Genomic DNA, 18,931 nt, shown 5'->3' with positions numbered 1-18,931 from the left:
GTCTCTCTCTCTCTCCTTGTCTCTCCTTGTCTCTCTTTGTCTCTCTCTGTCTCTCTCTCCTTGTCTCTCTCTCTCTCCTTGTCTCTCCTTGTCTCTCTTTGTCTCTCTCTCTCCTTGTCTCTATTTGTCTCTCTCTCTCTCTCTCCTTGTCTCTCTTTGTCTCTCTCTCTCTCTCGCTCTCCTTGTCTCTCTTTGTCTCTCTCTCTCTCATTGTCTCTCTTTGTCTCTCTCTCCTTGTCTCTCTTTGTCTCTCTCTCTCTCGCTCTCCTTGTCTCTCTTCGTCTCTCTCTCTCTCTCTCATTGTCTCTCTTTGTCTCTCTCTCCTTGTCTCTCTTTGTCTCTCTCTCTCTCGCTCTCCTTGTCTCTCTTCGTCTCTCTCTCTCTCTCTCTCCTTGTCTCTCTTTGTCTCTCTCTCTCCTTGTCTCTCCTTGTCTCTCTTTGTCTCTCTCTCTCTCTCTCTCTCTCTCTCCTTGTCTCTCTTTGTCTCTCTCTCTCTCTCTCCTTGTCTCTCTTTGTCTCTCTCTCTCCTTGTCTCTCTTTGTCTCTCTCTCTCTCTCTCTCTCCTTGTCTCGCTTTGTCTCTCTCTCTCTCTCGCTCTCAATCTATATCTCTCCCTCCAAATGGTTAGAAATACTGTTGGTGTTAGTGTTTCTACACTTGGTCCTGAATCTCTGGATTTCAGTCATGACCTACTTCCTCGCGGCACAAACATTATATTGCCTTACCCAGAAACTTCCATATACAGGTTTTGGTTGAATAAGGGCTAATCACAAATCACTGTACAACCAATTAAAGCTGTAGCTGGGTCATTAGTCAGTAGGTGTGTCACTTGTGAGCAGTAGGCGTGTCACTTGTAACTTAACAATATAATGTCATTAAGAAATAATTACAATATAACCACTAAAGAATATGGTTTAATGAATAAATAACGTCAGGAAGATTCCGCTGAGTGCTTGTCAGATACGCTCATCATGCATTCATTACTGTTCTGTAATAATTACCAGCTAGTCTCTGAGTCTCCTCTCTCCAGACACAAGGAGAGGCCCTTGACATTAGAAGTGGAACAGAAATAAATCAAGGTATAAAACAGCACGCTCTCTTTTCAGACAAACACACAAACACCACCTCACACCTGTCTTGTCAAATGGTTGCCCTCCTCACACAAGCTTCTTCTTCTTCTAGTTCTACTTCTTCTAGTTCTACTTCTTCTAGTTCTACTTCTTCTTGGTATTCTACTTGTTCTTGTTCTACTTCTTCTAATTCTTCTTGTTCTTCTTCTTCTTCTTCTTCTTGTTCTTCTTCTTCTTCTTCTTGTTCTTCTTGTTCTTCTTCTTCTACTTCTGCTTCTTCTTCTACTTCTTGTTCTTGTTCTTCTACTTCTTCTTCTTGTTCCTCTTCTTGCTCCTCTTCCTCTACTTCTTTGCTCACATATCCCCCTCTCTCTCTCTCTCTCTCTCTCTCTCTCCCTCTCTCCCTCCCCTCCTCCCTCCCTCCCTCCCTCCCTCCCTCCCTCCCTCCCTCCCCGTCTGACTACCTTCCAGCAAGACAATGACAGCTTACTAAATAAATGAGATTAAAGCCAGTAGTACAATTACATGAGAGAGAGGAGAGGAGAACCAAAATACACACTGGCTTTTTCTATATTAGGTGAGGACAGGCACTGATAAAAAATTCTCCAACATGTGTAAGCGTATGGGAGAATTTGTGAATGTGTGTGTGTGCTTGTGTGTGTGTACATGTGTGTGTGTGTGAGAGAGAAAGAGAAAGAGAGCAAGAGAGAGAGAGAGAGAGGGAGAGAGAGAGGCTGAGCTGCACTTCCTAACCTCCTGCCCAATGTATGACCATAGTAGAGAGACATATTTCCCTCAGATTACACAGATCCACAAAGAATTTGAAAACAAATCCAATTTTGATAAACTCCCATATCTACTGGGTGAAATTCCACAGTGTGCCATCACAGCAGCAAGATTTGTGACCTGTTGCCACAAGAAAAGGGCAACCAGTGAAGAACAAACACCATTGTAAATACAACCCGTACTTATGTTTATTTATTTTCCTTTGTGTACTTGAACCATATTTACATTGTTACAAAACTGTATATATATATAATAAGACATTTGCAACGTCTTTATTGTTTTGAAATTTCTGTATGTGTAATGTTTACTGTTAATTGTTATTGTTTATTTCACTTTTGTATATTATCTACCTCACTTGCTTTGGCAATGTTAACAAATGTTTCCCATGCCAATAAAGCCCCCTGAATTGAATTGAATTGAGAGACCGTGTGTCACAGCCTCTCCCACTGCTACTCACACAGCCTCTCCCACTACTACTCACACAGCCTCTCCCACTACTACTCACACAGCCTCTCCCACTACTACTCACACAGCCTCTCCCACTACTACTCACACAGCCTCTCCCACTACTACTCACACAGCCTCTCCCACTACTACTCACACAGCCTCTCCCACTACTATTCAGACCTCTTGACATCTATGACCAGTGGGGGGGGCGTTGTACAAAACAAAGTCATCAGCGATTGGACCGTCTATAACCAATCAGAGTATCAAAGCTAATGGCAAATTTTCAAAGTACCACGTGTGTCCCGACTCTGGCCCAACCCATTGGTTTCAGAACCAATCAGACAGCCCTGAATGACCAATCAAACAGCCCTGAATGACCAATCAGACAGCCCTGAATGACTAATCAGACAGCCCTGAATGACCAATCAGACAGCCCTGAATGTGTTTGCGCTCAGTGAAAGTTCTGGAATGTATCCAGACTCATTGTGAAGAAGAAAGTGACATCCGTGGGCGTGGCATAGCGTCTGGGCGGAGCCAGATGATACCTGCACCACACAGCATTCTGTGTGTTAGATGATCCTGCCATGCCTTCGCCCTACGGGTGACAAATACACCCACACACAGCCCAGACAGTTGGATATCAGCTCAAAGCTCATTAATCCTCAACAACATGATCTACAGTACAGAACTTCCCTCTAGATGCCTGCAGCTCCCACCATGATCAGTCCATGTCTGCTGTAATAAAGCACCCTGTGTACCGGCCGTAAGGTTAACAGGCAGTGTTGTGCTTTAATCATGGAGTAAACAGACACAGTCCCACGACCACCACTTTCACCCCTGTGACACACTTCTATCCTCTCTGTCAGGTCCATCACACTCCAACACAATAAACACACCACTCCTACACACTTCCTTCATTTATCATCCTCTCCAGCCCCCCATTCAGACTCCTCAGCCCCTCATTCATCCTCTTCAGCCCCTCATTCAGACTCTACAGCCCCTCATTCAGACTCCTCAGCCCCTCATTCATCCTCTTCAGCCCCTCATTCATCCTCTTCAGCCCCTCATTCAGACTCTTCAGCCCCTCATTCAGACTCTTCAGCCCCCCATTCAGACTCTTCAGCCCCTCATTCATCCTCTTCAGCCCGTCATGCATCATCTTCAGCCCCTCATTCAGACTCCTCAGCCCCTCATTCATCCTCTTCAGCCCCTCATTCAGACTCCTCAGCCCCTCATTCATCCTCTTCAGCCCCTCATTCAGACTCTTCAGCCCCTCATTCAGACTCCTCAGCCCCTCATTCATCCTCTTCAGCCCCTCATTCATCCTCTTCAGCCTCTCATTCAGACTTCTCAGCCCCTCATTCATCCTCTTCAGCCCCTCATTCAGACTTCTCAGCCCCTCATTCATCCTCTTCAGCCCCTCATTCAGACTCTTCAGCCCCTCATTCAGACTCCTCAGCCCCTCATTCAGACTCTTCAGCCCCTCATTCAGACTCTTCAGCCCCCCATTCAGACTCTTCAGCCCCTCATTCAGACTCTTCAGCCCCTCATTCAGACTCTTCAGCCCCCCATTCAGACTCTTCAGCCCCTCATTCATCCTCTTCAGCCCCTCATTCATCATCTTCAGCCCCTCATTCAGACTCCTCAGCCCCTCATTCATCCTCTTCAGCCCCTCATTCAGACTCTTCAGCCCCTCATTCAGACTCTTCAGCCCCTCATTCAGACTCTTCAGCCCCCCATTCAGACTCTTCAGCCCCTCATTCATCCTCTTCAGCCCCTCATTCATCATCTTCAGCCCCTCATTCAGACTCCTCAGCCCCTCATTCATCCTCTTCAGCCCCTCATTCAGACTCTTCAGCCCCTCATTCAGACTCTTCAGCCCCTCATTCAGACTCTTCAGCCCCTCATTCAGACTCTTCTGTAGTGCTGTAGGTGTCCCGGAAGGCAGGTAGTTTGCCCCCGGTGTTGGAGAGACCGCACCACCCTCTGGAGAGCCCTGCGGTTGTTCATTTTGTTGACGTTGAGTGAGAGGCTATTTTCTGGGCACCACTCTCCCAGGGCCCTCACCTCCTCCTTGTAAGTCTCGTCATTGTTGGTAATCAGGCCTACTACTGTTGTGTCATCTGCAAAATGGATGACTGAGTGGGAGGCATGCGTGGCCACGCAGTCATGGGTGAACAGGGAGTACAGGAGAGGGCTGAGAACGCACCCTTGTGGCGCTCCTGTGTTGAGGATAGGGTAAAGTAGACGTGTTGTTACCTACCTTCACCACCTGGGGGCGGCCCATCAGGAAGTCCAGGACCCAGTTGCACAGGGCAGTTCAGACCCAAGGCCCGAGCTTAATGATGAGCTTGGAGGGTACAATGGTGTTGAATGCTGAGCTGTAGTCAATGAACAGCATTCTTACATAGGTATTCCTTTTGTCCAGATGGGATAAGGCAGTATGCAGTGTGATGGCGATTGCATGGTCTGTGGATCTATTGGGGCGGTAAGCAAATTGAAGTGGGTCTAGGGTGTCAGGTAAGGTAGAGGTGATATGATCCTTAAATTGCCTCTCAAAGTGCTACGGGGTGATAGTCATTTAGTTCAGTTTTGCTTTCTTGGGTACAGGAACAATGGTAGACATCTTGATGCAAATGTCCGTAAACACTCCTGCCAGCTGGTCTGCGCATTCTCTGAGGACGCGGCTGGGGATGCCGTCTGGGCCGGCAGCCTCACGAGGGTTAACATGCTTAAATATCTTACTCACGTCGGCCACGTTGGTGGCACTGTGTTATCTTCCAAACGGGACATAATCTCATCCCTCTCTGCTCTTCATCCCCGACAACCTAAAACTCATCCCTCTCTCCTCTTCATCCCCTACAACCTAAAACTCATCCCTCTCTCCTCTTCATCCCCTACAACCTAAAACTCATCCCTCTCCTCTTCATCCCCTACAACCTAAAACTCATCCCTCGCTCCTCTTCATCCCCTACAACCTAAAACTCATCCCTCTCTCCTCTACACCCCCATGGTTGTACACCAGCCATTTAGCAGCAGAGTAATTGTAGTAATTCTGGTTCAGTGCCTCACCCTGTTCTCAAATGACAATAATTATACATCAGTCGGAACAAGTCCAATTGATTTATTTATCGTTCTTTCTCTCTCCTTCTACTTCCCTTTACCCTTCGTTTATTTTTAGTCATCTTTTTTTTCTCCTTCCTTTTCCTGCGTTTCTCTCCCTCTTCTGTCAACATGGTTTCATCAGAACATGTCAGAAATGAGACGTTACTGGAGTAAACCACACACTGCTGTCTTTTTGTTGATAAAGCCCTCTAGTGCAAACTTCCGTCCATACCTTACCTCATTGTTAAATGACAGACATACGAGTCATCAGATCAGATCACAGGGATGGTTAACTCTAGAGGTCCCGTTGATCACTACAGAATTAGCTCAATCTGCATTTAGTTGTTGATTTTGCTATGTATATGAAATGATTGGCAGAGTCCACTGCACCTTGATGCTCTGGTGTCTCCAGGGCAGTTCAGGATGTTAATGGAGGACTTCATTGTTGAGGATTGCACATAGAATATTGGAGGATAGTATGGAAATTCTAGTATTTATATAAAATTTCCCAATTTTCTACTCCAGCGCTAGGTGTCCATTCAGAGGGCAGCCCGTTTCTGTATTGCAGTTCTAACTATGTCCTCAGAGAAACCTGGTTTCAAATAAACCCCTTTTTGAGATTTGCCCTAGAAGAACCACTTGTTGAAGAATACAGACTGATACAGCTCTCTGTGTAGATTCATAGTGTATTCGAGTTCTGTATTGCAGTTCTATCTGGTTTTTACATCATTGTCAGGCTGTGTACACCATTGGTAGACTGTGTACACCATTGGCAGACTGTGTACACCATTGGTAGACTGTGTACACCATTGGCAGGCTGTGTACACCATTGGCAGACTGTGTACACCATTGGTAGACTGTGTACACCATTGGTAGACTGTGTACACCATTGGCAGACTGTGTACACCATTGGCAGACTGTGTACACCATTGGCAGACTGTGTACACCATTGGCAGACTGTGTACACCATTGGCAGGCTGTGTACACCATTGGCAGGCTGTGTACACCATTGGCAGACTGTGCACACCATTGGCAGACTGTGTACACCATTGGCAGGCTGTGTACACCATTGGCAGACTGTGTACACCATTGGCAGATTGTGTACACCATTGGCAGACTGTGTACACCATTGGCAGGCTGTGTACACCATTGGCAGACTGTGTACACCATTGGCAGACTGTGTACACCATTGGCAGACTGTGTACACCATTGGCAGACTGTGTACACCATTGGCAGACTGTGTACACCATTGGCAGACTGTGTACACCATTGGCAGACTGTGTACACCATTGGTAGACTGTGTACACCATTGGTAGACTGTGTACACCATTGGCAGGCTGTGTACACCATTGGTAGACTGTGTACACCATTGGTAGACTGTGTACACCATTGGTAGACTGTGTACACCATTGGTAGACTGTGTACACCATTGGTAGACTGTGTACACCATTGGCAGACTGTGTACACCATTGGTAGACTGTGTACACCATTGGTAGACTGTGTACACCATTGGCAGGCTGTGTACACCATTGGCAGACTGTGTACACCATTGGCAGACTGTGTACACCATTGGCAGACTGTGTACACCATTGGCAGACTGTGTACACCATTGGTAGACTGTGTACACCATTGGCAGGCTGTGTACACCATTGGCAGACTGTGCACACCATTGGCAGGCTGTGTACACCATTGGTAGACTGTGTACACCATTGGCAGGCTGTGTACACCATTGGCAGACTGTGTACACCATTGGCAGACTGTGTACACCATTGGCAGGCTGTGTACACCATTGGCAGACTGTGTACACCATTGGCAGACTGTGTACACCATTGGCAGACTGTGTACACCATTGGCAGACTGTGTACACCATTGGCAGACTGTGTACACCATTGGCAGACTGTGTACACCATTGGCAGACTGTGTACACCATTGGCAGACTGTGTACACCATTGGCAGACTGTGTACACCATTGGCAGACTGTGTACACCATTGGCAGGCTGTGTACACCATTGGCAGGCTGTGTACACCATTGGCAGACTGTGCACACCATTGGCAGACTGTGTACACCATTGGCAGGCTGTGTACACCATTGGCAGACTGTGTACACCATTGGCAGATTGTGTACACCATTGGCAGACTGTGTACACCATTGGCAGGCTGTGTACACCATTGGCAGACTGTGTACACCATTGGCAGACTGTGTACACCATTGGCAGACTGTGTACACCATTGGCAGACTGTGTACACCATTGGCAGACTGTGTACACCATTGGCAGACTGTGTACACCATTGGCAGACTGTGTACACCATTGGTAGACTGTGTACACCATTGGTAGACTGTGTACACCATTGGCAGGCTGTGTACACCATTGGTAGACTGTGTACACCATTGGTAGACTGTGTACACCATTGGTAGACTGTGTACACCATTGGTAGACTGTGTACACCATTGGTAGACTGTGTACACCATTGGCAGACTGTGTACACCATTGGTAGACTGTGTACACCATTGGTAGACTGTGTACACCATTGGCAGGCTGTGTACACCATTGGCAGACTGTGTACACCATTGGCAGACTGTGTACACCATTGGCAGACTGTGTACACCATTGGCAGACTGTGTACACCATTGGTAGACTGTGTACACCATTGGCAGGCTGTGTACACCATTGGCAGACTGTGCACACCATTGGCAGGCTGTGTACACCATTGGTAGACTGTGTACACCATTGGCAGGCTGTGTACACCATTGGCAGACTGTGTACACCATTGGCAGACTGTGTACACCATTGGCAGGCTGTGTACACCATTGGCAGACTGTGTACACCATTGGCAGACTGTGTACACCATTGGCAGACTGTGTACACCATTGGCAGACTGTGTACACCATTGGCAGACTGTGTACACCATTGGCAGACTGTGTACACCATTGGCAGACTGTGTACACCATTGGCAGATTTTTATATACACAAAAATCAGGTCATTTTTGGTTTTGTACAATAAGTGGGGTAGAAAAGTCCATCTTAGACGAGTTCATGGGGTGTATTATCTCAGGAGACGATCTGGTCAAAATCACACAGGTGCCCTTCCACCCTGTAACATGTCATTATGTTCCCAGAGAAACCTACGTTCAAATAAAGATCCTATTTATTATGTTACTACAGGCAGAAGGAGTTGTTATTGGCCGGATGACCCCAAAGGGCCTAGTTCTTTTATTTTTAAAGTGTGAGTTTGCTGACTGAAATATACACAACGTCAGGCTGTTATCAAATGAAACACAATACTTTGCTTCTCTTACAGCTTCTATCATTGATTCGTTTGTTGTTTCATACAGAAACACAAAACAATGATTTCCATTAGTTCAAATCAAGTAGATTTAAATAAATTAATGAAAAATGTTCTGAATTTAATAAACCACCTTTGGGCTATGATCTAAACTATGCCTCTGGGGTCACAATGGCCCCAGTCGGTAGCATGAGGGTTAAGTTAACAGAAAGCAAATAGAGGTGATCAGAGATTTCAGCACTGTGGACAGCTGTGAAACCAGAGAGGGAATGGGGGTTACCTAGTCGGTTGTACAACTGAATGCACCCAACCCCTCTGAATCAGAGAGATGAATCATAATCGACATCCACAGCACCCAGGGAGCAGTGGGTCAACTGCCTCGTTCAGGGACAGAACCTTTCGGTTACTGGCCCAATGCCCTAACTACTAGGCTACAGAGATCTGGCGCTCAGCACCACAGGACAGAGGCCAACCTGTCAACCGTAATAGTCTCCTTTAGGATAGTGCTTCTCAAACCTCTCCTCTGGGAACACCCAACCACACGCCATCTATTCCAGAACCAGCACACCTGATTCAAACTTGTGAACTAATCGTCAAGCTACTTTAGGGCCACAAGTAAATTGTGAAACGACTGAGAGTCGCTGAGGAGAGGTTTGAGAACAACTTCAGGACAACAGTGGTTAAAAAACAAAGCTGATATCTGAGACTGACTCACCCCAGTGGTTTCTCCAGTCGACTGGCAGGTGACCCCACAATCTCCCCCAGAGTACAGAACACCTGACCCAAGAAGTCCTGAGAGGGTGACAAGGAGGGAGGTGGAAAGAGAGAGAGAGAACAGAGAGAGAGTGCGAGAAAGAGAATTAGAGAGTGGGAGAGAGCGGGAGAGAGCAAGAGAGAGAGAGAGAGAGAGACAGAAAGACAGAAAGAGAGAGAGAGAGAGAGAGAGAGAGAGAGAGAGAGAGAGAGAGAGAGAACAGGGAGAGAACAGAGAGAGAACAGAGAGAGAACAGAGAGAGAGAATTAGAGAGTGGGAGAGAGCAAGAGAGAGAGAGCAAGAGAGAGAGAGAGAGAGAGAGAGAGAGAGATACAGAGAAAGAGAGAGACAGAGAGAGAGAGAGAGAGAGAGAGAGAGAGAGATACAGAGAGAGAGAGACAGAGAGAGAGAGAGAGAGAGAGACAGAGAGAGAGAGAGAGAGAGAGAGAGAGAAAGATAGAGACAGAGAGAGAGAGAGAGAGAGAGAGAGAGACACAGAAAGAGACAGAGACAGACAGATAGATAGATAGAGACAGAAAGAGAGACAGGATGGAGGAGGCATAGGGTTACGAAGGGAAGACCCAGGGAGAGGGACAGTCAACATGGATGTAGGGAAACAACAACGTGGGGTGAACATTGGACAAGGTGATGGGATAGCGAAACAAGGGAACGAGGTCATATACAGAGGTTAGCAGAGTGTGTTCCATGTGTTACAACTGTGTGCGTTTTCTGTATATCTAGCTACAATATCGTTACAGCTACAGTGCTGAAGGAGAGGAGAGAGGCAGAGACGTACGTTGACATCAGATGGCTTCCAGAAGGGGAGAGCAGGCAGCAGGGTCAACAACAACAACAACAACAACAGAACACATCATATACACACAAACACTACAATACCCAGAACACCCAGCATCGCTCAAACTAGGAAGTGTAGCAGGAGATAATACAGGTGAGATGTCATATAAGAGCCGTTAGTGAATACAAATATCAGGGTGGAATAAAAATAAATCAAATCCTACAGTTGGAGATATGCAAACCGTGTTTAAAAAAAAATCTAAATACATGAAATCATCTGTTAAATGGGTTCTTCAGTGTATGAAGACCTCTCTAAATGCCTTTTGTCCCAACAGTGTCCCAAACAACAGAATGTTATTCTCTTATTAGCATTCAAATAGTGACATGATGATTCATACATATGTAGGATCTTAATTTGAGCCAGTTTGCTACAGCAGGAAAATAATCCTGCTGCAAGAACATTTTTGAATTATTATGTGGATTATAATTAATGGCTGTTTTTGTAGCGTTTGATATATTTTTATTTCGGGTCAAATCATGTCTGAATTTTCAAAGTGGAAATTACAAACTTTAGAAGCCTTTTTTTTTTTACTCAAATACTCAACAGGTTTGCATGTTTGCAATTCTCAGTAATAAAAGAGTGATCCAATTAAGATCCTACATCTGTACATCCCGTTTATCCAATTCAACTGTGGAGACCAGTGGATAAAAACATTTAATGAGAAATGATGGTGTTGATAATGAAGATACATAATAATACCACAACTACTATACTACTCCTACTACTACTACTACTACACATTGTTCACTGGATGCATACGATACAGGCGTACTGACCATACAGGAGGTATGGTCACGGAGCCGTTGTATCCACTACTAGAAACAACAACATTTTATGAACAAACAAACTGTTCATAACATTGTTTTCATACTGTATGGATATATACTGTATATATACAGTACCAGTCAAAAGTTTGACCACACCTACTCATTCAAGGTTTTTGTTTATTTGTACAATTTTCTACATTGTAGAATAGTAGTGAAGACATCAAAACTATGAAATAACACATATGGAATCATGTAGTAACCAAAAAAAGTGTTAAACAAATAAAAATATATTTCATAATTTAAATTCTTCAAAGTAGCCACCCTTTGCCTTCATGACAGCTTTGGACACTCTTGAAATTCTCCACTATGGTCCTGCTACCTCTGCTGGTTCCTGAAGTCCAGGATCAGCTCCTTCGTTTTGTTGACGTTGAGGGAGAGGTTATTTTCCTAACACCACTCCACCAGGGCCCTCACCTCCTACCTGTAGGCCGTCTAGTCATTGTTGGTAATCAGGCCTACTGCTGTTGTTTTGTCTGCAAACTTGATGATTGAGTTGGAGGCGTGGCCACGCAGTCATAGGTAAACAGGGAGTACAGGAGAGGGCTGAGCACGCAACATTGTTAGGTCTCAGTGTTGAGGATCAGCGAAGTGGAGGTGTTTTTCCTACCTTCACCACCTGGGGGCGGCCCGTCAGAAAGTCTAGGACCCAGTTGCACAGGGCGGGGTTCAGATCCAGGGCCTCAGGCTTAATGATGAGCTTGGAGGGTACTATGGTGTTGAATGCTGAGTTGTAGTCAATAAACAACAATCTTACATAGGTATTCCTCTTGTCCAGGTGGGTTAGGGCAGTGTGCAGTGTGATGGCGATTGCATGGTCTGTGGATCTATTGGTCTGAGGATGCGGCTAGGGATGTCGCGTCCTTGCGAGGGTTACAAAGGGGTTCAATGTCTCACTCACGACGGCTACGGAGAAGTAGAGCCCACAGTCCTTGGTAGCCGGCCGCGTCGGTGGCACTGTGTTACCTTCAAAGCGGGCAAAGAAGGTGTTTAGATTGTGCGGAATCAACGCGACGTGGCTGGTTTTCCCTTTGTAGTCTGTGATTGTCTGCATACGTCTCATGTCTGAGCCGTCTGAGCCGACTCCACTTTGCCTCTATCCTGACATTATTCCCTGGGTACTGTGGATGTCGATTATCCCTGGTAGGCTGTCATTGTAATCAAGACTTTGTTCTTAACTGACTAGTTAAATAAAGGTTCATGGAAAATAAATCAAATAAACTCAGTTACCATATAAATATATTCGTCAATATTCCGATTGGTCAGACCAGCGTTGAATAGTCCTAAGCACAAGCACTTCCTGTTTGAGTTTCTGCCTATAGGAAGGGAGGAGCAACATGGTGTCAAGGTCAGATTTGCCGAAAGGAGGGCCTTGTAGGCATCTCGGATGTTGGAGTAGCAATGGTCGATTGTTTTAGCAGCGCGTATACTACAGTACAGTCGATGTGTTGAAAGAACTTCAAAAGCCTTTTCCTAAGATTTGCTTTGTTAAAATCCCCAGCTACAATACATGCGGCTTCAGGATATGTGGTTTCCAGTTTGCATAAAGTTATTTGAGGGCCGTCATGGCTTGAGGGGGAATATACACGGCTGTGACTATAACCGAAGAGAATTCTCTTGGGAGATAAAACCGTTGGCATTTGATTGTGAGATATTCTAGTTTGGGTGAACAAAAAGGACATGAGCTCCTGTATGTTATTACAATAGCACCATGAGTCCTTAATCATGAAACATACACCCCCGCCCTTCTTCTTCCCAGAGAGATATTTATTCCTGCCTGTGCGATGAACTGAGAACCCAGCTGGCTGTATGGACTCAGACAGTATATCCCGAGAAAGCCATGTTTCTGTGAAACAGAGTATGTTACAATCCCTGATGTCTCTCTGGAAAGAGACCATTGCCCTGAGCTCATCAACTTTTTAATCCAGAGTCAGAACATTAGCGAGTAATATACTCAAAAGCGGTGGGTGGTGTGCGCGCCTATTAAGTCAGACTAGAAGACCACTCCGAGTACGTCTCCTCCACCGGAGTTGTTTTGGGTCGGCCTCTGGAATCAGTTCAATTGCCATTTTAGATGGCACAACTAATAAAACCATGCGACATTCAACAGCCACAACTAATAAAGCTGAGCAAAATTCAACAGGCACAACTAAATCAAACCATGCAACATTCAACAGGCACAACTAATCAAACCATGCAACATCACGATCAGACCAAAGACATAAATAAGAAGAGTTTGGCCAATTAGAGAGCAGAAAGACATGTTTAATCTCTCTGAATATTGGGTTAATTGTTCATGATGAGTTTGAACTGGTTCTAACTCTGATGACTCTGTTATATCAGTTAACTTGTATTGCTGACTAATAACTTTGAAAGCCAATGTATTCAGCCAATGATGTTGATAATTGTTGCGAGTATTGGCCAATCCCTGTTTATCATTGGCTTTGGGTTTGAGAAGGCGTATCCACTCACGTGTTTGGAGAGGTCTGGGCTTTTAGAGTCTACGTCATACCTGGAGGAGAAACAGACAGATAACACAGGTTACGTATGTTTATGTGTGTGTGAGAGAAATAGAGAGAGAGAGAGAGAGAGAGACAGAGACAGAGACAGAGACAGAGACAGAGAGATAGACAGAGACAGAGACAGAGACAGAGACAGAGACAGAGAGAGAGAGAGAGAGAGAGAGAGAGAGAGAGAGAATCTAGAAAATAGCTGTTAAATTCTACAACCAACTAAAAGGAAGCGATTCCCAAACCCTTCCTTAACAAAGCCATCACCTACAGAGAGATGAAACTGGAGACGAGTCCCCTAATCAAGCTGGTCCTGGGGCTCTGCTCACAAACACAAACAGACCCCACAAAGCCCCAGGACAGCAGCACAATTAGACCCAACCAAATCATGAGAAAACAAAAAGATAATTATTTCCAATGTGTCAAGTAATTAACAAACAAACAAACATAGCAAACTAGAATGTTATTTGGCCCTAAACAGAGAGTATCTGACCACTGTGACTGACGCAAAATAAAGTAAGTATTTGATATAGACTCAGTGAGCATAGCCTTGCTATTGAGAAAGGACACCGAAGGCAGACCCGGCTCTCAAGAGAAGACAGGCTATGTGCACACTGCCCACAAGATGAGATGGTCACTGAGCTCCACTTCACTGACCATATTACAGACACATATTTCCCTCAGATTACACAGACCCACAAAGAATTTGAAAACAAATCCAATTTTGATAAACTCCCATATCTACTGGGTGAAATTCCACAGTGTGCCATCACAGCAGCAAGATTTGTGACCTGTTGCCACAAGAAAAGGTCAACCAATGAAGAACAAACACCATTGTAAATACAACCCATATTTATACTTATTTATTTTCCCTTTTGTACTTGAACTATTTGATTTGATTTTAGGCAGGCCAGGCAGTCTAGTTGAGATAAAGCAAAGCAGCAAGATAAAGCAAAGCAGTGTGACACAAACAACAACACAGAGTTACACATGGAATAAACAAACAAACAATCAATAATACAGTAGAAAAAGTCTACACAATATTTACTCATCATTACAACACTGCATATAGACATAATATAACATTTGTAATGTCTTTATTCTTTTGGAACTTTTTTGAGTGTAATGTTTACTGTTTACAATTTTTTATTGTTTATTTCACTTTTGTTTATTATCTATTTCACTTGCTTTGGCAATGTAAACATATGTTTCCTGTGCCAATAAAGCCCCTTAAATTGAAATTTAAAATTGAGATAGAGAGCAAGAAAGAGCGAGAGCGAGAGAGAGAGAGAGAGAGCGAGAGAGAGTGGGAAAGAGAGAGAGAGGTAGGGAGAGAGAGAGAGAGAGAGAGAGAGAGAGAGCTTCTCCATCCTGGAGGGGGAAATCAATCATTTCCAGGCCCAGGGACATGTACTAGTCTGTGGCGACCTAAATGCCAGAACCGGACAAGAACCTGACACCCTCAGCACACAGGGGGACAAACACCTGCCTGGAGGTGACAGCATTCCCTCCCACATATGCCCCCCTAGGCACAACTATGACAACATAACCAACAAAAACTGGTCACAACTCCTGCAGCTCTGTCGCACGCTGGGTATGTACATAGTCAATGGTAGGCTTCGAGGGGACTCCTATGGTAGGTACACCTATAGCTCATCTCTTGGCAGTAGTACTGTAGACTACTTTATCACTGACCTCAACCCAGAGTCTCTCAGAGCGTTCACAGTCAGCCCACTGACACCCCTATCAGATCACAGTCTACTTGAACAGAGCAATACTCAATCACGAGGCATCAAAGCCAAAGGAACTGAGTAACATTAAGAAATGCTATAGATGGAAGGAATGCAGTTTGGAAACCTACCAAAAAACAATTAGGCAACAACAAATTCAATCCCTTTTAGACAATTTCCTGGGTAAAACGTTCCACTGTAATAGTGAAGGTGTAAACTTGGCAGTAGAAATTCTTAACAGTATATTTGACCTCTCAGCTTCCCTATCAAATCTAAAACAGAAAACAGAAGATAATTAACAACAATGACAAATGGTTTGATGAAGGATGCAAAAATGTAAGAAAGAAATGTAGAAACCTGTCCAACCAAAAACATAGAGACCTGGAAAACCTGAGTCTACGCCTTCACTATGGTGAATCACTAAAACAATACAGAAATACACTACGGAAAAAGAAGGAACAGCATGTCAGAAATCAGCTCAATGTAATTGAAGAATCCATAGACTCTAACCACTTCTGGGAAAATTGGAAAACACTAAACAAACAACAACACGAAGAATTATCTATCCAAAATGGAGATGTATGGGTAAACCACTTCTCCAATCTTTTTGGCTCTATAACAAAGAATAAGGAGCAAATACATATACATGATCAAATACAGATCTTAGAATCAACTATTAAAGACTACCAGAACCCACTAGATTCTCCAATTACCTTGAATGAGTTACAGGACAAAATAAAAACCCTCCAAACCAGAAAGGCCTGTGGTGTTGATGGTATCCTCAATGAAATGATCAAATATACAGACAACAAATTCCAATTGGCTATATTAAAACTCTTTAACATCATCCTTAGCTCTGGCATCTTCCCCAATATTTGGAACCAAGGACTGATCACCCCAATCCACAAAAGTGGAGGCAAATTTGAGCCCAATAACTACCGTGGAATATGCGTCAACAGTAACCTTGGGAAAATCCTCTGCATTATCATTAACAGCAGACTCGTACATTTCCTTAATGAAAACAATGTACTGAGCAAATGTCAAATTGGCTTTTTACCAAATTACCGTACAACAGACCATGTATTCACCCTGCACACCCTAATTGACAACCAAACAAACAAACCAAAACAAAGGCAAAGTCTTCTCATGCTTTGTTGATTTAAAAAAAGCCTTCGACTCAATTTGGCATGAGGGTCTGCTATACAAACTGATGGAAAGTGGTGTTGGGGGTAAAACATATGACATTATAAAATCCATGTACACAAACAACAAATGTGCGGTTAAAATTGGCAAAAAACACACACATTTCTTCACACAGGGTCGTGGGGTGAGACAGGGATGCAGCTTAAGCCCCACCCTCTTCAACATATATATCAACGAATTGGTGCGGGCACTAGAAAAGTCTGCAGCACCCGGCCTCACCCTACTAGAATCCGAAGTCAAATGTCTGCTGTTTGCTGATGATCTGGTGCTTCTGTCACCAACCAAGGAGGGCCTACAGCAGCACCTAGATCTTATGCACAGATTCTGTCAGACGTGGGCCCTGACAGTAAATCTCAGTAAGACCAAAATAATGGTGTTCCAAAAAAGGTCCAGTCACCAGGACCACAAATACAAATTCCATCTAGACACTGTTGCCCCAGAGCACACAAAAAACTATACATACCTTGGCCTAAACATCAGCGCCACAGGTAACTTCCATAAAGCTGTGAATGATCTGAGAGACAAGGCAAGAAGGGCATTCTATGCCATCAAAAGGAACATAAATTTCAACATACCAATTAGGATTTGGCTAAAAATACTTGAATCAGTCATAGAGCCCATTGCCCTTTATGGTTGTGAGGTCTGGGGTCCGCTCACCAACCAAGATTTCACAAAATGGGACAAACACCAAATTGAGACTCTGCACGCAGAATTCTGCAAAAATATCCTCCGTGTACAACGTAGAACACCAAATAATGCATGCAGAGCAGAATTAGGCCGATACCCACTAATTATCAAAATCCAGAAAAGAGCCGTTAAATTCTATAACCACCTAAAAGGAAGCGATTCCCAAACCTTCCACACCAAAGCCATCACCTACAGAGAGATGAACCTGGAGAAGAGTCCCCTAAACAAACGGCTCCTGGGGCTCTGTTCACAAACACAAACACACCCTACAGAGCGCCAGGACAGCAGCACAATTAGACCCAACCAAATCATGAGAAAACAAAAAGATAATTACTTGACACATTGGAAAGAATTAACAAAAAAACAGAGCAAACTAGAATGCTATTTGGCCCTACACAGAGGGTACACAGCGGCAGAATACCTGACCACTATGACTGACCCAAAATTAAGGAAAGCTTTGACTATGTACAGACTCAGTGAGCATAGCCTTGCTATTGAGAAAGGCCGCCGTAGGCAGACATGGCTCTCAAGAGAAGACAGGCTATGTGCTCACTGCCCACAAAATGACCTCCTGCCCAATGTATGACCATATTAGAGAGACATATTTCCCTCAGATTACACAGATCCACAAAGAATTCAAAAACAAATCCAATTTTGAAAAACTCCCATATCTACTGGGTGAAATTCCACAGTGTGCCATCACAGCAGCAAGATTTGTGACCTGTTGCCACGAGAAAAGGGCAACCAGTGAAGAACACACACCATTGTAAATACAACCCATAGTTATGCTTATTTATTTTATCTTGTGTCCTTTACCATTTGTACCTTGTTAAAACACTGTATATATATAATATGACATTTGTAATGTCTTTATTGTTTTGAAACTTCTGTATGTGTAATGTTTACTGTTAATTTCTATTGTTTATTTCACTTTATATATTATCTACCTCACTTGCTTTGGCAATGTTAACACATGTTCCCCATGCCAATAAAGCCCTTGTATTTGAATTGATTTGAATTGAGAGAGAGAGAGAGAGAGAGAGAGAGAGAGAGAGGAGAGGAGAGAGAGATTTGACTAGGCCTGTGGTAGATGAAGGTCCTTTCAGATTTATCAGTCCATAAGTAAATGCTAAGGGGGTGGTCCTCCATTTGATCTTGGTAATAGTGGTAAGATAGTAGAGCCCTAATGGAGGCTAGTTGTTATGAGGCTGATCATCTGCATATGAATGTAGACACATCAAGGAGAAGGATATGCACTGATGAGCCCTACGAAGATGAAACACATTTCATGTTAAAAAGGAGGGCTTGGAACGGTCGAAAGGTTTGAAAGGATCTACTGTCTTTTTTTTTATGGAACCAAACGTTCTATAGCTCTATTTATATCTCTACATGTGTGAGAAAGAGCTATCAAAGACCAGCAATTAACCCCAGAGCTAGTCTCATCAGAGAGAGAGAGAGAGAAAGACAGAGGGAGAGAGAGAGAGAGAGAGAGAGAGAGAGGGAGGGAGAGAGAGAGGGGGAAGTGAGAGATATAAGAGAGAGAGAAACTTCTGTATGTGTAATGTTTACTGTTAATTTTTATTGTTTATTTCATTTTTGTATATTATCTACCTCACTTGCTTTGGCAATGTTAACACAAGTTTCCCATGCCAATAAATCCCCTTGAATTGAATT

At 44.1% G+C, this 18,931-nt stretch overlaps 1 protein-coding gene across 1 annotated transcript in view; it reads right to left on the bottom strand.

Annotated features, from left to right (window-relative positions):
- The window catches only part of LOC115143522 (copine-5-like), a 372,435-nt gene that overhangs the window by 210,378 nt on the left and 143,126 nt on the right, over nt 1-18,931 (bottom strand). Inside the window, 3 exon segments of the mRNA XM_065002049.1 lie at nt 9,409-9,485; nt 10,244-10,258; nt 13,600-13,639. Of these exon segments, the coding sequence (XP_064858121.1) occupies nt 9,409-9,485; nt 10,244-10,258; nt 13,600-13,639 (132 nt within the window).

This window comes from Oncorhynchus nerka, linkage group LG15 (genome assembly GCF_034236695.1).
Source record: "Oncorhynchus nerka isolate Pitt River linkage group LG15, Oner_Uvic_2.0, whole genome shotgun sequence".
In the NCBI taxonomy this organism is placed as follows: domain Eukaryota; kingdom Metazoa; phylum Chordata; class Actinopteri; order Salmoniformes; family Salmonidae; genus Oncorhynchus; species Oncorhynchus nerka.
Note: the sequence above shows the minus strand (reverse complement) of the source record. Positions and strands in the feature narration are given on the sequence as shown.